The 16,943-nt window shown below is 47.3% G+C and overlaps 1 protein-coding gene and 1 long non-coding RNA gene across 7 annotated transcripts in view; one reads left to right on the forward strand and one right to left on the reverse strand.

Annotated features, from left to right (window-relative positions):
* Positions 1-16,943, forward strand: part of cdk10 (cyclin dependent kinase 10) — a 65,948-nt gene that overhangs the window by 46,840 nt on the left and 2,165 nt on the right. For all 6 annotated transcript variants that reach the window (XM_088377800.1, XM_088377798.1, XM_088377799.1 and 3 more), the window contains 3 exons: positions 3,092-3,151; positions 3,267-3,390; positions 11,721-11,860. In XM_088377800.1, the coding sequence (XP_088233926.1) occupies positions 3,092-3,151; positions 3,267-3,390; positions 11,721-11,860 (324 nt within the window). The remainder of the gene's footprint in view (positions 1-3,091; positions 3,152-3,266; positions 3,391-11,720; positions 11,861-16,943) is intronic.
* The window catches only part of LOC148395946 (uncharacterized), a 36,753-nt gene that overhangs the window by 4,519 nt on the left and 15,291 nt on the right, over positions 1-16,943 (reverse strand). The window contains exon 2 of the long non-coding RNA XR_015858923.1: positions 3,249-3,407. This is a non-coding gene — a long non-coding RNA (uncharacterized LOC148395946). The remainder of the gene's footprint in view (positions 1-3,248; positions 3,408-16,943) is intronic.

Here is a 16,943-nt window from a genome sequence, read left to right on the forward strand (position 1 = left end):
GGGGAACCCGGACACCCTGCGGAGGAAACTCATTTCGGCCGCTTGTATCCTGGATCTCGTTCTTTCAGTCACGACCCATGACCATAGGTGAGCGTAGGAGAATAGATCGACCGGTAAATCGAGAGCTTTGCCTTTTGGGTCAGCTCTTTCTTCACTACGAAAGACCGGTAAAGAGTCCGCATTACTGCCGACGCTGCACCAACCCGCCTGTCGATCTCACAAAATGCTGACGTCAGGGCGCACGCGCGGCGTTGTTGACAAAGGACGAGGAATTTGATCGATGGATTTAATGATTTGGAGTGACACAGATGGTTTGATATTATTGCTTATGTATAATAGTTATTTGATATATAATTTATATATTGTTATATGGGCCTGTGGAATATTTTGAAGTGCAAGCGCCGTCAGCGGCGCGCACCCATTGTTGACATAAAGGACGATCGATGGATTTAATGAATTGGAGTGACACAGATGGTTTTATAAACGTGTTATTTATGTAATAGTTATTTGAATAACTCTGAATGTTACGCCAGGCCCGTTCTCAGCTCTTCGTTTGTGTTTATGTCACGTTAGTATACCGTATCGTTTAGTCTGTTGTTGCTCGTTCATGTCTATTCTAGGTGTTGGATTTTGTCAAATAAATTTACCCCAAAATGCGACTTGTACTCCAGAGCGACGTATATATGTTTTTTTTCACGTTATTGTGCATTTTATGGCTAATGCAACCAATATTCTGGAGCGACTTTTAGTCCGACTCCCAGACTTCCCTCTCCCCAGCCACTTCATCCAACTCATCCCGGGGGATCCCAAGGCTTTCCCAGGCCAGCTGAGAGACATAGTCTCTCCAGTGCATCCTGGGTTGTCCCCGGGTCTCCTACCAGTGGGACATGCCCGAAACACCTCACCAGGGAGGCGTCCAGGAGGCATCCTGATCAGATGCCCGAGCCACCTCATCTGGCTCCTCTCAACGTGGAGGAGTAGCGACTCTACTCCGAGTCTCTCCCGGATGACCGAGCTTCTCACCCATAGCTTGTGACCATAGGTGAGGGTAGGAGCGTAAATCGACCGGTAAATTGAGAGCTTTGCCTTTTGGCTCAGCTCTCTCTTCACCACAACGGACCGGTACAGGGTCCGCATTACTGCCGACGCTGCACCGATCCGCCTGTCGATCTCGCGCTCCATCCTCCCCTCACTCGTGAACAAGACTCCAAGATACTTGAACTCCTCCACTTGGGGCAGGATCTCATCCCCGATCCGGAGAGGGCATTCCACCCTTTTCCGATCAAGGACCATGGACTCTGATTTGGAGGTGCTGACCCTCATCCCGACCGCTTCACACTCGGCTGCGAACCGTTCCAGCGAGAGCTGGAGATCACGGCCTGAAGAAGCCGACAGTCAAACAGGCAAAAAGCAGAGACACGATGCTGAGGTCCCCAAACCGGACCCCCTCAACGCCTCAGCTGCGCCTCGAAATTCTGTCCATAAAAATTATGAACAGAATCGGTGACAAAGGGCAGCCTTGGCCTTGTCCAACCCTCATTGGAAACAAATCTGACTTATTGCCGGAAATGTGGCCCAAACTCTGGCATTGATGATACAGAGACCGGACCGCCCTTATCAATGGGCTCGGCACCCCGTACTCCCCAAGCACCCCCCACAGAACTCCCCGAGCGACACGGTCGAATGCCTTCTCCAGGTCCACAAAACACATGTGGACTGGTTGAACCCTCACCCTCCCATTCACCCTCGAAGATCCTGCTGAGGGTAGAGAGCTGGTCCACTGTTCCACGGCCAGGACAAAAACCCCATTGCTCCTCCTGAATCCGAGATTCGACCTCCCGTTGGACCCTCCTCTCCTTTTTTGTGTTGTACAATATTGGCTGATATGCCTTTGCAAGGTACATCATCATACATTGTACAAATAATGAATGCTCAATATATTTGTTAATAAAGTTATGTTTTCCATTTTTGTAGTGGGTGCACCTTTTTGACTTGGTCATTTTATAAGTAGCTCGTATGCTGAAAAAGTGTGGACCCCCTGCTCTAAATTGTCCAGCCTGTTCTCCACGACTTCAATTTTCTTTCTTGCTCCATGTTCTTTTCAAGATCCCTGATTTCGGCCATTAATGCGGTTATGAATGTTTGTTTCTTGTTGAGTTAATTCAGTTCTTCTGTCATGTTCATCACCTCCTTCATTCCTCCATGTACTTTTGCAGTGCTTTTAATGTCATGTTTGCAGTAGTTTGATATCTAAGTGTAGCGTAATTATTCTGAGATACTCCAGCGTCCAGCATGGAGCCTGGTCTAGGGTTGCTGCCCCAGACTCCTCCAAGCCTATGCCATCCAGCCCATTTGACACGCAGTGATTCTTACTTGTCAACTGCAGTCATTGCCGTCCGATCCATGTAGCCCCAGCCGCCTTTTGTGGCGCCGGTGCTGATGCTCTGCTTCTGACCTCATCACCCTTGTCTGGCCCAGCCAGTCAGCCTAGCCGCCACTAGTGGTGCTCTCCTGCCAGATCTCTCAAAGCAGCCTCCCCACCTGGGTGTACCCCACCTTTGCCGCGGTGGTTGGCAATGGTTGGCAGTGGTTCACAATCGTAGACCCCGGTTCCCTTCAAAACTACTCAGCCTTGCCCCTGCTGGTTGCTACATATCTTCTCCCCCTCGTCAATGATATGCCTCACTTCTCAATCGGCGTCTTTTCGACCACAGCTCCTCTAACCACAATAAAAACAACTTTGCAGATTCACAGCCAATCAAACCGTCAATCTTCCTCCCAAGTAGTGTGCTCCCTGCCTGCGCAGAGTGCATTTGATAATGTCTCGGTCAGATATATCTTGGTCGTTGAAAATGCGGTCCCATTGCACACAATCCGATACATATCCAATCTAAGACCACACATGAAAGTGAACCAGGTCAGATTAGAAAGAATTGTAGTTTAGTGGTTCATACTGTCATAAAAAATGATGCAGATCACACATAGCAAAAAAATCAGATACGCGGCGCATTCGCCTGCAGTGTGAACCTAGCCTAATTCTCCCTCATTAGCTCTCAGTGACCTGACTAAATACTTACTACTTCTTTCCCAGGTATAGAGCTCCAGAACTTCTTCTCGGAAGCAAAACCCAAACTACAGCTCTTGATATGTGGTGAGACTCAATCCACAATGATACTATACTCAGCAGTAACACTCTTGCTTGAAACATCTAAATAATAGTGCAATTTACCATATTAATGTAATTTTACCTTGTCGTTGCATAACAGGGCTGTAGGTTGTATCCTGGCTGAGCTGCTGGCACACAAACCTCTTCTGCCTGGAACATCAGAAATCCAGCAGCTCGATCTCATAGTTCAGTTATTGGGGACGCCAAACGAAAACATCTGGCCGGTGAGACCTTGGATAATCTGTAATGATAGGAAAGGATTATAGGTCAGTGGATCTCTGCTGAAGCGTACCTGGCTGGCTGCAAGGTTGCTTCCGGTGGAGTCTCCACTGTAGGGACGCCACCACTGTGAGGAAAATGAAATGCACGCGGTTCATTTAAAATATATATAATATGCTAATAAATATGTAATATACTAATAGCTAGGTTCATTTCAAAATAAAAATATGCTAAGGTCATAAGCAACTTACAAGTTCACGAGGTCGGTGTGTCTGACCACAAACTTATTCAAATGGAACTTCCTTTCCCACGTCCCCACTCCAAACCCAAGCGGCAAATCTCATTCAGAAATTTCAAAAACATCAACCGAGACACTATAGCACAGGACCTCCAGCTTCTCTCCTCCTCCTCTGCAACCTTTTCATCAGTCAGCAAGGCAGTGGACTATTACAATAACTCTTTGGCCAAACCTGTAGGTATCCACGCCCCCATAAAAAACAAAACAGTCACTTTTTCACGCTCAGCCCCCTGGTACACCAGTGAGCTGCGTCTGATAAAGTCAACTGGACGCATCCTGGAGCGTCGTCTCAAAGCCTCAGGACTGACCGTGCACACTACTCAGAAGCCCTTGGGACGACACGTGCCCAGTTCTACTCCAATATCATAAACAATACCCCTGGAAATTCAAAACAGCTCTTTTCAACCATCAACCACTTTCTCAAACCCCAACCCACCACTCCAACAGAATCCTCAGAGGTAGTGTGCAATAACTTTATGACCTTCTTCACCGCTAAGGTTGACAACATCTGCTCCCAGCTCCTCTCCTCTTCTGGCCCCTCCACTTCACCTCCACCCACCTTCCTTCCACCCGGGACAGTCCAGCCTCTCCGCTGCTTCTCCCCCATCTTGCAGTCGGAGGTAGAGGACATCCTCAAAAAGATGAAACCCTCCACATGTGCCCTGGACCCTTTCCCCACAGCCCTCATTAAACAACAAACCTCAGCCATTAGTCCCCGAATAATCAATGTCATCAACCTCTCACTCCAGTCTGGCTCTGTACCCCTTGCATTGAAGACAGCCATCATTGCTCAAAAAACCCTCACTTGACCCGGACCTTGCCAACTACAGACCGATATCAAACCTCCCGTTCCTCTCCAAGGTTCTGGAAAAACTGGTAGCTGCCCAACTTCACACTCATCTCACCCGCAATAACATCGCTGAGAAATTTCAATCCGGTTTTCGCTCTGGGCACAGCACTGAAACAGCCCTTGTTAGGGTCACCAACGACCTTCTCATGGCTGCCGATCCAGGCTCCTCGTCACTTCTCATTCTGTTGGATCTGTCCGCTGCATTTGACACTGTCCACCACAATATCCTCCTTAATCAACTTCACTCCACTAGATTCTCTGGCACTGCCCTAACCTGGCTTCAGTCTTACCTCTCGAACCGAACCGAGTACGTTTCCCTGGGAGGGAAAAAAATCCGACACACACACTGTCACCTCCGGTGTCCCCCAGGGATCTGTACTCGGTCCTACCCTCTTCACTCTCTATATGCTACCCCTCGGCAATATAATCAGGAAGTCCGGCATCTCATATCATTGTTATGCGGACGACACCCAGCTATACCTCAAACTCGACCCCCCGCCCTCCACAACCCAGCCTCCTCCATCTCCCTCATCCATCCTCTCCCTGTGTCTGGAGGAGATAAAGGCGTGGATGAATCTCAGCTTCCTGCAAGTCAACAGTGACAAAACCCAAGCCATGTTAAGTGGCACTCCCCATCAGATCCATACCTGCCCAATAACAAGCATCTCATTCGCCGGTTACACTATCCCCCTCTCAGCCATTGTCACCAACCTAGGTGTGAAACTGGACCCTCAACTCAACCTAGAGTCACACATAAAACACATCTGCAAAACCTCCTTCCACCTCAGGAATATTTCTAAACTCCGCTCCACTCTTACCCTGACGGATGCTGAGAAACTTGTCCACGCCTTTGTCTCCTCCAGGGTAGACTATTATAGCGCACTCCTCATCGGGATCCCTAGCAAGAGCCTCCAGAGGCTACAGTGCATCCAAAACAGCGCTGCTAGGATCCTGATGAGGGTAAGGAAAAGCGATCACATCACACCCATCCTCCTTTCTCTGCACTGGCTCCCCATCGAATTCCGAACTGATTATAAGATCACCCTCCTCACTCTCCAGTGTATCCTCGGACATGCTCCCCCATACCTCAAAGAACTCCTTGTCCCAAAACCTGCCACCCGAAGCCTCCGCTCATCCAACTCACACCTTCTCCACGTCCCGAAAACCAAGTTGCGCACCATGGGCGACCGGGCCTTCTGCCATGCAGCCCCCACACTGTGGAACTCCCTCCCCGACCACCTAAGAGCACCCCGATCCACTGACTCTTTCAAAACCGGACTTAAAACTCACCTCTCTAGCATTTCCGTATCCTGTTCTCACATGCTGGTTGTCATCCAGTTGTTTTATACTTGTCTTTGCTTTGTTTTCTTGTTTTTACTTGCCATGTAGCACTTTGAGATTCCTCCGAATGTAAAGTGCATTATAAATATAATTTATTATTATTATTATTAAGGTGACGTCTCCACTATGGTGATGCCTCCACTGTCAGGACAGAAAATGTGCGCAGTTCAGTTAAAAATAAAATCGATTCCACTGCAGGCTCCACTGTGAAGTCGCTTGTGCAGACTTTCCGGACGCCTCCACTGTCAGGACATCTCATCTTTGCAGTCGTCTTACTATCATTAAAACTTAGCCCTATCGGAATGCTCTTATCCCTAACATTTTTCATTTTTCTTGTATATATTTAGTATGTAACTGCCATGATTTTTTTTCATTCAAAAATACAATTGGGTCAGCAAATTGCAATGGAATAGTTTTTTTTATATTACTATAGTTTCAATATGCTTTTCTTTGCTGCCACTTCACTAACATTTCTTTTACCACATTTCTATTTTGTATTTTTATTCTTAACCACCATAATTGTATTATTTATTTAGTTTTGTGTCTGTGCTTCTTTATTAATATCTCTCACACAGTATGGCAAGTATTATTTTAGCAACTATTGTCACCCACAATATGATGAGGTCCACAGTATCGTGGAACTTAATTATGAACACTTCAAGCATCCGTTCATCCATCCGAACTTAATTATGAACACTTCAAGCATCCGTTCATCCATCCGTTTATCCATCCGTCCGTCCATCTGTCGGTCCATCCGCCCATCCATCCATCGCGGCGCGGGGACAGCAGCTTTAGGAGGGACGCCCACACTTGCCTCTCCCCTGCCACTTTGTTCAGCCCGGGGAATCCCAAGAAGTTCCCAGGCCAGTCAAGAGACATCATCTCTCCAGTGTGTCCTGGGTCACCCTCGGGGTCTCCTGCTGGTGGGACATGCCTGGAACACCTCCCCGGGGAGGTGTCGAGGAGGCATCCTAATGAGATGCCCGAGCCACCTCACTGGCTCCTCTTAACGTGGAGGAGCAGCGGCTCGACTTCAAGTCCCTCACAGATGACTGAGCTTCTCACCTTATCTCTAAGGGGGAGCCCGGACACCCTGCGAAGGAAACTCATTTCGGCTGCTTGTATCCGGGATCTCGTTCTTTCGGTCACGACTCATAGCTCGTGACCATAGGTGAGGGTAGGAGCGTAGATCGACCAGTAAATCGAGAGCTTCGCCTTTTGGCTCAACTCCTCACCATGACAGACTAATACAGAGTCCACATCACAGCAAAGGCTGCACCGATCCGCCTGTCGATCTCACACTCCATCCTGCCCTCGCTCGTGAACAAGACCCCAAGATACTTGAACTCCTCCACTTGGGGCAGGATCTCATCCTCGACCTGGAGAGGGCATTCCACCCTTTTCTGACTGAGGACCATGGTCTCAGATTTGGAGGTGCTGACCTTCATCCCGACCGCTTCACACATTTTGCGAACCGCCAAAAGCAGAGATGCAATGCTGAGGTCACAAAACCGGACACCCTCAACGCCTCAGCTCCGCCTAGAAATTCTGTCCATAAAAGATATGAACAGAATCGGTGACAAAGGGCAATCTTGGCCTTGTCCAACCCTCATCGGAAACAAATCCGACTTACTGCCAGAAATGTGGACCAAACTCTGGCATCGATGATACCGGGACCGAACTGCCCTGATCAGTGGGCTCGGCACCCCGTACTCCCCAAGCATGCCCCACAGAACCCTCGAGGATCCTGCTGCGGGTAGAGAGCTGGTCCACTGTTCCATGGCCTGGACAAAAACCACACTGCTCCTCGTGAATCCGAGATTCGACCTCCCGACGGACCCTCTACTCCAGCACCCCTGAATAGACCTGACCAGGGAGGCTGAGGAGTGTGATTCCTCTGTAGTTGAACACACCCTCCGGTCCCCCTTCTGAAAAAGGGGGATCACCACCCCAGTCTGCCAAACCAGAGGCACTGACCCCTGATGTTCACGCAATGTTGTAGATGTGTGTCAACCAAGGATAGCCCCACAACATCCAGAGCCTTGAAGATCTCATCCACCCCCTGGGCCTTGCCTTCGAGGAGCTTTTTAACTACCTCTGTGACTTCGACCCCAGATATTGGAGAGTCCAACTCAGAGTCTCCAGGCCCTGCTTCCACAATGGAAGGTGTGTCAATGAAATTGAGGAGGTCTTCAAAGTATTCTCCTCACCGATTCACTACGTCCCGAGTCGAGGTCAGCAGCACGCCGTCTCCACTGTAAACAGTATTAACGGTGCACTGCTTCCTCCTCTTGAGACTCCGGACAGTGGACCAGAATTTCCTCAAAGCCATCCAGAAGTCATTCTCCATAGCCTCGCCAAACCTCTCTCATACCCGGGTTTTTGCCTCAGCAACCGCAGAAGCCGCATTCTGCTTGGCCATCTGGTACCTGTCGGTTGCATCCGGAGTGCCACAGGCCAAAATGGCCCGATAGGACTCCTTCTTTAGCTTGACGACATCCCTTACGGCCGGTGTCCACCAGCAGGTTTGGGGGTTGCTGCCACATCAGGCATCGACCACCTTACGGCCACAGCTCTGGTCGGCCGCCTCAACAACGGAGGCACGAAACATGGTCCACTCAGACTCAATGTCTCCCGCCTCCTCCGGGATGTGGGAAAAGCTCTGCCGGAGGTGGGAGTTGAAGCTCTTTCAGACACGGGATTCTGCCTGACGTTCCTAGCAGACCCTCGCAGTACGTTTGGGTCCGGCATCTTCCCTCCACCATCGGAGACTACAAAGTCGATCATCGAACTGCGGCCTAGGGTGTCCTGGTGCCAGGTGCACACATGGACACCCTTATTTTGAATATTATGAACAATCCACGTCGAGCACACAAGTCCAATAATAAAACACCGCTCGGGTTCTGATCAGAGGGGGGGACCCTTCCAGGTCTCACTGTCATTGCCCACGTGAAGTCACCCAGCAGAACGATCGAGTCCCCAGAAGGAGCAGTCTCCAGCACTTCTTCCAAGGACTTCAAAAAGGGTGAGTACTCTGAGCTGCAGTTTGGTGCAAAGACACAAAAGTCAGGACTCATCTCCTCACCCGGATGCAGAGGGAAGCTACCCTCTCGTTCACCGGGGTGAACAATGTGCAGACGCCCAGCCAGGAGGCAATAGGTATGCCCACACCTGCTCGGCGCCTCTCACAGTGAGCAACTAGAGTGGAAGAGAGTCCAGCCCCTCTCAAGAGGACTTGTACCAGAGCCCAAAATCTGAGTGGAGCCAAGTCCGACTATGTCTAGTCGATGGCCGCTATTGCAAATACTGTGAGGGCGACGTCCGTCTGCTGAACGATCTGAACCGCTTCTTTGCTCGCTTCGACGCCCAGAACAGCACTTGCCCGCTGAAGACTGCTCCCTCCCCACACGAGCAGCCCCTGCGCCTCTCTGCCGACGGTGTGAGGAGGGCGCTTGCCGCTATTGACACCCGTAAGGCGGCGGGCCCTGACAACATCCCGGGTCGAGCGCTGAAGGACTGCGCTGGGGAGCTGTCGGGTGTCTTCACGGACATCTTTAACGTTTCCCTGCAGCAGGCCATCGTCCCCTCGTGTTTCAAGGCTGCCACCATCGTACCTGTGCCGAAGAAACCTGCACCGTCCTGCTTCAATGACTACTGCCCTGTGGCACTGACGCCCATCATCATGAAGTGCTTTGAGCGGCTGGTCATGGAGCACATCAAGTCCGTTCTCCCCCCCACCATTGACCCTTTCCAGTTTGCGTACCGTGCCAAGCGGTCCTCTGAGGATGCCATCTGCTCTGCCCTCCACTCGGCCCTCACCCACCTGGAGAGAAAGGACTCATATGTGAGGTTGCTGTTTGTGGACTTCAGCTCTGCCTTCAACACCATTGTGCCGCAGCGACTCATCTGCAAACTCGACGAGCTGGGCCTCAGTACCTCCCTCTGCAACTGGCTACTGGACTTCCTCTGTCAGAGGCCTCAGGTGGTGCGTGTTGGCGACAAAATCTCCGCCAGCATCACGCTGAGCACGGGGGCCCCCCAGGGCTGCGTGCTCAGTCCATTGCTCTTCACCCTGCTGACGCATGACTGCACTGCGACCTACAGCGACAACCGCATAGTGAAGTTTGCTGCCGACACGACTCTGGTGGGTCTCATCACGAAGGGCGACGAGACTCGGTACAGGCCGGAAGTTGACCTTCTGACCACGTGGTGCAGGGACAACAACCTCCTGCTGAACGTCAATAAGACCAATGAAATCATTGTTGACTTCCGCAAGGGTCACACAACACACCTGCCGCTGATCATCGACGGTGCTGTGGTGGAGAGGGTGAGCTGCACCAAGTTCCTGGGGGTGCACATCAGTGAGGACCTCTCCTGGTCCGCAAACACCTCGTCACTGGCAAAGAAAGCTCAGCGCCGCCTGTACTTCCTGCGGAAGCTCAGGCGTGCATGTGCTCCTCAGGCAGTCCTGTCTACATTCTATCGTGGCACAATTGAGAGCGTCCTCACCAGTTGCATCGCTGTCTGGGGTGGTAACTGCACTGAACAGAACTTGAAGGCCCTGCAGCGCATAGTGAATACGGCTGGTAAGATTATTGGTGCTTCGCTCCCCTCCCTGAAGGACATTTACACCTCCCATCTCGCCCGCAAGGCAACCTCGATTGCCAGAGATCTGAGTCACCCGGCTCACTCTTTGTTTGACCTTCTGCCCTCTGGGAAGAGGTACAGGAGCCTGCGCTCCCGCACCACCAGACTCGCCAACAGCTTCTTTCTCCAGGCTGTTAGGGCCCTGAACTCGCTACCCCCTTCTGCGTAGCGTGCGGCACTGTTGCGCTATTTTCGGGAATGTCTGCTGTACGCGCACTTGCTCCTTTTTTTTTTCCTGCTCCTCTTATTTATTTATTTATTTATTTATTGTTGTGTTATTTATTCATTATTTATTCAGCGCGCTTTTGTTATACTTGTTTACTTGTTTGTCTGTTGTGAGCCATGTCTTGTCACCGTGGGATAGGGGGGAACGAAATTTCGGTTTCTTTGTGTGTCTTTGGCATGTGGAGAAATTGACAATAAAGCTGACTTTGACTTTGACTTTTTGCCTCGCACATCAGAGGTGACATTTCATGTCCCAAGAGCCAGCTTCTGTAGCCAGGGATCGGATCGCCAAGGTCCCCGCCTTAAGCCGCCGCTCAGCTCACTCCGCACCTGACACCATTGGCCCCTCCCACAGGTGGTGAGCACATGGGAAGGGGGACCCATGTTTCCTTTTCGGGCTGTGTCCGGCCGGGCCCCATGAGCGAAGGCCCAGCCACCAGACATTTGCTTTGAGCCCCAACTCCAGGCCTGGCTACAGAGGGCGGCCGCGGTGACCCGCATCCGGGCAAGGGAGAACGGAATCCATTTTCTTTAATCAAGGGGTATATGAGCGGTGCTTTGTCTGGCCCTTCACCTATGATCCTTTTGCCATGGGTGACCCTGCCAGGGGCATAAAGCCCCAGACAACTCATTTTCAGTTGAATTCGTTCAACAGGCTCAATGAAATAAATCAAAGTATAAAAAAATGAGATTTAATAGAAACCTCACAGCCGTCGCTCCTCAGGAGGCCCTAATTATTTTGAGCTCAGTGTGACCTGGGCTTTTCTCAAGAATTTGAACAAAAACCTCCCTGTCAAATAAAGGGCCACTGGCTGCAATTTCAGGAAATTTCAGTAAATGGTTTCAAGGTTTTTGTGTTATGATAAATCTCCATGCAAATGTTTTTGTTGCAAATTTCTTGCATTTGTTTTGTTGCAATGACCTCTTCCAGTAATTAGGTTTGTGTTAAATTCAAGCATTTGTGTGTTACACAGGGATTTTCTAATCTGCCTCTTATTGGGCAGTACAGTCTGAGGAAGCAACCCTACAATAATCTAAAGAATAAATTCACTTGGTTGTCTGAAGCTGGACACAGGCTGCTCAACCTGCTCTTCATGTACAATCCACAGCGCAGGTACGCACGCACGTGCGCGCGCACACATACACACACACACACGCGCACACACACACACACACACTACACAGATAGTTTAAGGACAGAGTTGAACCCAGAGTATTTGAACTATATACATGGATTAAAATTCTCCGTCGCTACGATGGATTTCTGTCAATGAGAAAAATGAGGAGGGAATAATTTAAAAAAGGCTACATGCGTTTTTGTTGTGGTCTCATTGAGGCTATCCAATTAAATCATCAGGTATTAAACAGATGCTACTCTCAACCAATAAAGATACTTCTCTTTAGCTCAACAGTTCGACTGACAAAATGCTACTGTATTATTGATTCATGTGTTCCCATAACTCTGTCAGCAGTGAATGATTGACATTTTAGACCAGACATGGGCAAACTACGGCCCGCGGGCCACATCCGGCCCACGGGGCCGTTTAATCCGGCCTGCCAAACCTGGATAAATTGTATTATTAAACGTTTTTTGGGGTCATTTTCCCTGCAATGACTGCATTTCCCCAGTAGATGGAGAAACGCCCGCCTTCGCATTTACTCCCGGAGGCCGTGTCAAAAAGCTCGGTGCACACTCACAAGTGCTTGTACGTACTCAGTAGTACGAACACGGCGCACTCCGCGCTCTATTTCTATCAGTGCCGAATTTCGAGTGTTGGCAGTGACGTTAGCATTCTCGTAATTCGCGTGCTGAGCTTTCAGATATAGTTTTACGCCAAAGTGACCCACAAACCTTCCCCTGGAATCCTTCCATCAAAATGAGTGGCCCAAGGAAAAGAAAGGTGGACACTGAGCGCCGAGTGTTTAAAAAAAAGTTGACAACAATATATTTTTTTGCTGAAATCCGATCAATGCCGGTTTGTCTGATATGCCAAGAAACGGTTGCAGTATTCAAGGAGTACAATATTAGCCGTCACTTTGCTACGAAGCATGCTAACTACACGAGCACACAACACATGAACGGGCGGCTGCAGCGGAGAGATTGACAGCTAATTTCAAGACTCAGCAAAACTTTTTTCACCGACACACTGCGGATCAAAAGTCAAGTACAGGGGCAGGTTTTTGATGCACCACCTATTTTCGACTAATCTTAACATTTAAAGTTTTTAAGGCCGACTTTAAGGAAGTGTTTCCCGTTTCCTCACCTCTGTCACCAGGTGTTTGTGAGTTAAAGCTCTGCTCTGATTTTCAGATATCTGTCACCGTGTTGCCGTTTTGATTTCTTTATTAGTAATTTCTTTATTAGTATTTTATTTAGATGTATTCTTTCACTGATTCTTCAAGATGATGTATTTGGTCAGAATGTTTGCCATTTGATATGATTTCGCCTCATCTTTTATAAATCTGACCTGCAGGCGCTGAAGTGATGGAAATTGTTATTCATAATAACTGTTGTATTTAATGAGAATCACTGATAGTAGTTTTTTGGTGATTATTTTTTTTTAATGTTGTTAATAAATGCATTTGTTTCCAAAAAGCTTTTTTTGAATATCCATGCTTTACTTCCCTACTAAAGGCCAAAACCTTTTATGCAATGACCTTTATATGTTTTTTATATTACGTCACACAAACACTACATCCATCTGCTCGTGGTTCAGCCCCCCGCTCAAAATTTCGAACCCAATTCGGCCCGCAAGTCAAAAGGTTTGCCCACCCTTGTTTTAGACAGTAACATTCTTCCATCAATTTCCTCAAACATAATATACCGTAATTTCCGGACTATAAGCCGCGACTTTTTTCCAAAATTTTGAACCCTGCGGCTTATAGTCAGGTGCGGCTTATATACGATTTTTTTCGTGATTTTTGTGATGACTTGATCACTTTTATACACTCGTAAAAAGGCTGTGGACCACTGTTGTGCGGTATCTTGAAGAAAAAAACAACAACAAAAATACTATTTTGAAACACTACTATGGCTGCTGCTTATTCTGCCTGTGTTGCTTGTGACTATTATGAGCTTTAGTAGGAATGCACGCTAGGTGACCTGCATCAAAGGGCTCTAAACCCTTTCTCTTACTCTGCCATGTGACTCAGAAATTACACAAAGCAGTGGCGCTGTTTGGACCATCTCCATTGTATTAAAACCCAATCAATCAGGATTTAAATTCAATTCTTCTGACATTTTGCTTACCAAAAACAAGTTGTAATTAATGTGAACTTTTAATGCATTTTATTCAGAAGGTTACTTTGAACCCTGAGGCTTAAATGGCGGCACGGCGTATTTATGGATTTTTACGGCTTTCTGTGTACTGTCTTTCTTTGTAAAAAAACTCATGTGCACGTGCGGCTTATAGTCCGGTGCGGCTTATGTAAGAAAAAAACTAAAATATCCCTGAATTTTAGCTGGTGCGGCTTATAGTCCGGTGCGGCTTATAGTCCGGAAATTACGGTAACCATTTGAGGAAGCATAAAATGGCCAATGCATACTTGTGTTATTGTCCAAATTTGCCTTTTGTTTCCACTATATCTTCTTCAAACTCCTCAACTTGTTCTGTGCACCCAAATCCTACTCGTCTACTTAAAGGATACTCTACTGCTTGCTTTTCCAAACAACTTTTTCAAGGCCAGGCAGTTACAATGGATCGGTTCCTCAAAACGTCTTCCAACCTCCTTTTACAGTTTGGCCATAAAGTCTGGGTACATACAGTTAAGGACAAAATTATTAGCCCCCCTTTGAAAATTTCATTATTTTTTGAATATTTCCTGACTGCTAATTACTAGAGCAATGACATTTTAGCACATCATTTATGAGCATATCAGATATATTAGGAAACCTTTATTACACATATTTTTGCTCAGAAGCAGAGCATTACATACAAAACCAAAAAATACCATGGTCAAAATTATTAGCCCCCCTAACATCAATAGTCAATTGTGTATCCTTTTCGCTGGACAACAGCTTGCAGTCGTTTTGTATAGTTTTCAACAAGCTTAAGACAGGTCTCCTGAGGAATTGCAGCCCACTCTTCCTTGGCAACTCTCTCAAGTTCCTCCAGGTTTGATGGTCGTCTGGCGTGAACTCTGGTCTTCAGTTGTTTCCATAGGTTTTCGATGGGGTTTAAATCTGGGCTTTGTGCAGGCCACTTCAGAACATTGACCTTGCTCTTCTGAAGGTATTCCTTCACCATTATCGATGTATGTTTCGGGTCATTGTCATGCTGAAACACAAAACGACGACAAAAACCCAGCTTCGAAGCAGACTGTTTAAGGTTTTCCTTCAAAATCTTCTCATAATCTTCTTTCCTCATGATTCCTTCTATCCTGACAAGATCCCCAGTGCCAGCTGCACTGAAGCACCCCCAAAGCATAATGCTCCCAGCTCCGTGTTTCACAGTCAGGACAGTGTTCTTAGGTTGTATGCTTCTCGCTTCTTCCTCCAAACAAAGGCTACATCTCGGAGACCAAACAGCTCCAGTTTAGTCTCATCTGACCACAGAACACGCTTCCAATATTGATCGCCTTTCTCCATGTTGTCCCGAGCATACTGCAATCTCGCTTAAAGGTGTCTCTTTTGAAGGAGTGGAGTTCTTCTTGGTCTGCACCCTCGCAGACCATTTCTGTGCAGGGCTCTTGTGACTGTCTTCCTTGAGACATCTATTCCAGACTTCCCCAAGTCATTAACTAGTGTCTTGGCAGTTGTTCGTGGATCTTTCGATACATCTCTGACTACCTTTCTTTCCAAAGATTTTGAAATCTTTTGCTTCCTGCCTCTGCCTTTGTTGTTCTGTACTGTGTGAATTTCCTTGAACTTCTTTATATTGCTTCTGACTGCAGTTCTTGAGACTTTGAATTGCTTTGATATACTTGTATAACCTTCTCCTTCCTTGTGAGCATCAATAATTATTTTTCTTAAGTCAAGACTAATTTCTTTTCCTTTCACCATGATTGCAGACTAATGTGAATCACAGGTAAACTTTAGCCAAGCGTAATATTGAAAGCAACCTCTAGATTTGATTTCAGGTCAATCATTGAGAGCTTGGCAAAGTTTTAACAACTTGTTAGACCAGTGTTTTGGAATATAACTCAACAGGTCAACCATTACTCCCAAAGGGCTAATAATTTTGACCATGGTATTTTTTGGTTTTGTATGTAATGTTCTGCTTCTGAGCAAAATTATGTATAATGAAGGTTTCCTAATAAAACTGATATGCTCATAAATGCTGTGAAAAAATGTCATTGCTCTAGGAAGTAGCAGTCAGGAAATATTCAAAAAATAATGACATTTTCAAAGGGGGGCTAATAATTTTGTCCTTAACTGTAAGTCACAAAATGATGGCTCTGTCTAAAGAAGAATGAATCAATTTGGTGCTCTTAAGTGTACGAGATTGCAAAATGCGGAAGAATTTACCTTCAACTTATCAGCAAACTATTTGTTTTACTGCCGTCAGGAAATTGGTAGTAGTTTAAAGAAGCACAGCCCATACTGGACGACCAAAGACCAGATGAAACGAAAGCGGTTGTCTTAGCCAAAGAACATATTCATCACCATCAAAATTCAATGAAATTGTTCTTAAAAGATTAATTAGTTTTTTACCATGTACCTAAATGACACGTCCTCACTGTATTGAGAGTATGTAGAGCGTTGTTGCCGGCGAGAATGAAATGGGAGTGTTGACAAAACTGAAACACTGGCCTGCGCTACTTTTTAGTCATGGTTTCATTTTACGAGACATTGAAGCGAGTATTTAACATGCATGCATGGTTGACAAACAATACCAGGTTTTGTTTTGCTTCTGCTGATGTTGTATGTTGGAGAACATGCAAGTAATAGTGGGGAAACATCAATGCGAGATTTAGCTACCACATCTGTCTGACATGTTATGCACATGTAAAATAAAAATATTGGTTGATTTTGATTCCTCTGAAAAAAATGTCTGCCGAGGGCTGAGGAATGGACAAAACTTTTTTAGAGTTGATGCTCCTTCTAAAAGCGCAAACGCTCCATCCATGAGTTCTTAACAAGCAGTAAATGGGCTAATTGAGCAGCAACCTGCTCGTGTATTAGCCGACCCATTAGCTTTACACAAGGCTGATGCTTGGGGTTGGCTTTGTGCCCTCAGATGCTGACCAGCAACCAG

The sequence above is a fragment of the Syngnathus floridae genome, chromosome 6, assembly GCF_059516105.1.
Source record: "Syngnathus floridae isolate MCC-2025c chromosome 6, RoL_Sflo_1.0, whole genome shotgun sequence".
In the NCBI taxonomy this organism is placed as follows: Eukaryota; Metazoa; Chordata; class Actinopteri; order Syngnathiformes; family Syngnathidae; genus Syngnathus; species Syngnathus floridae.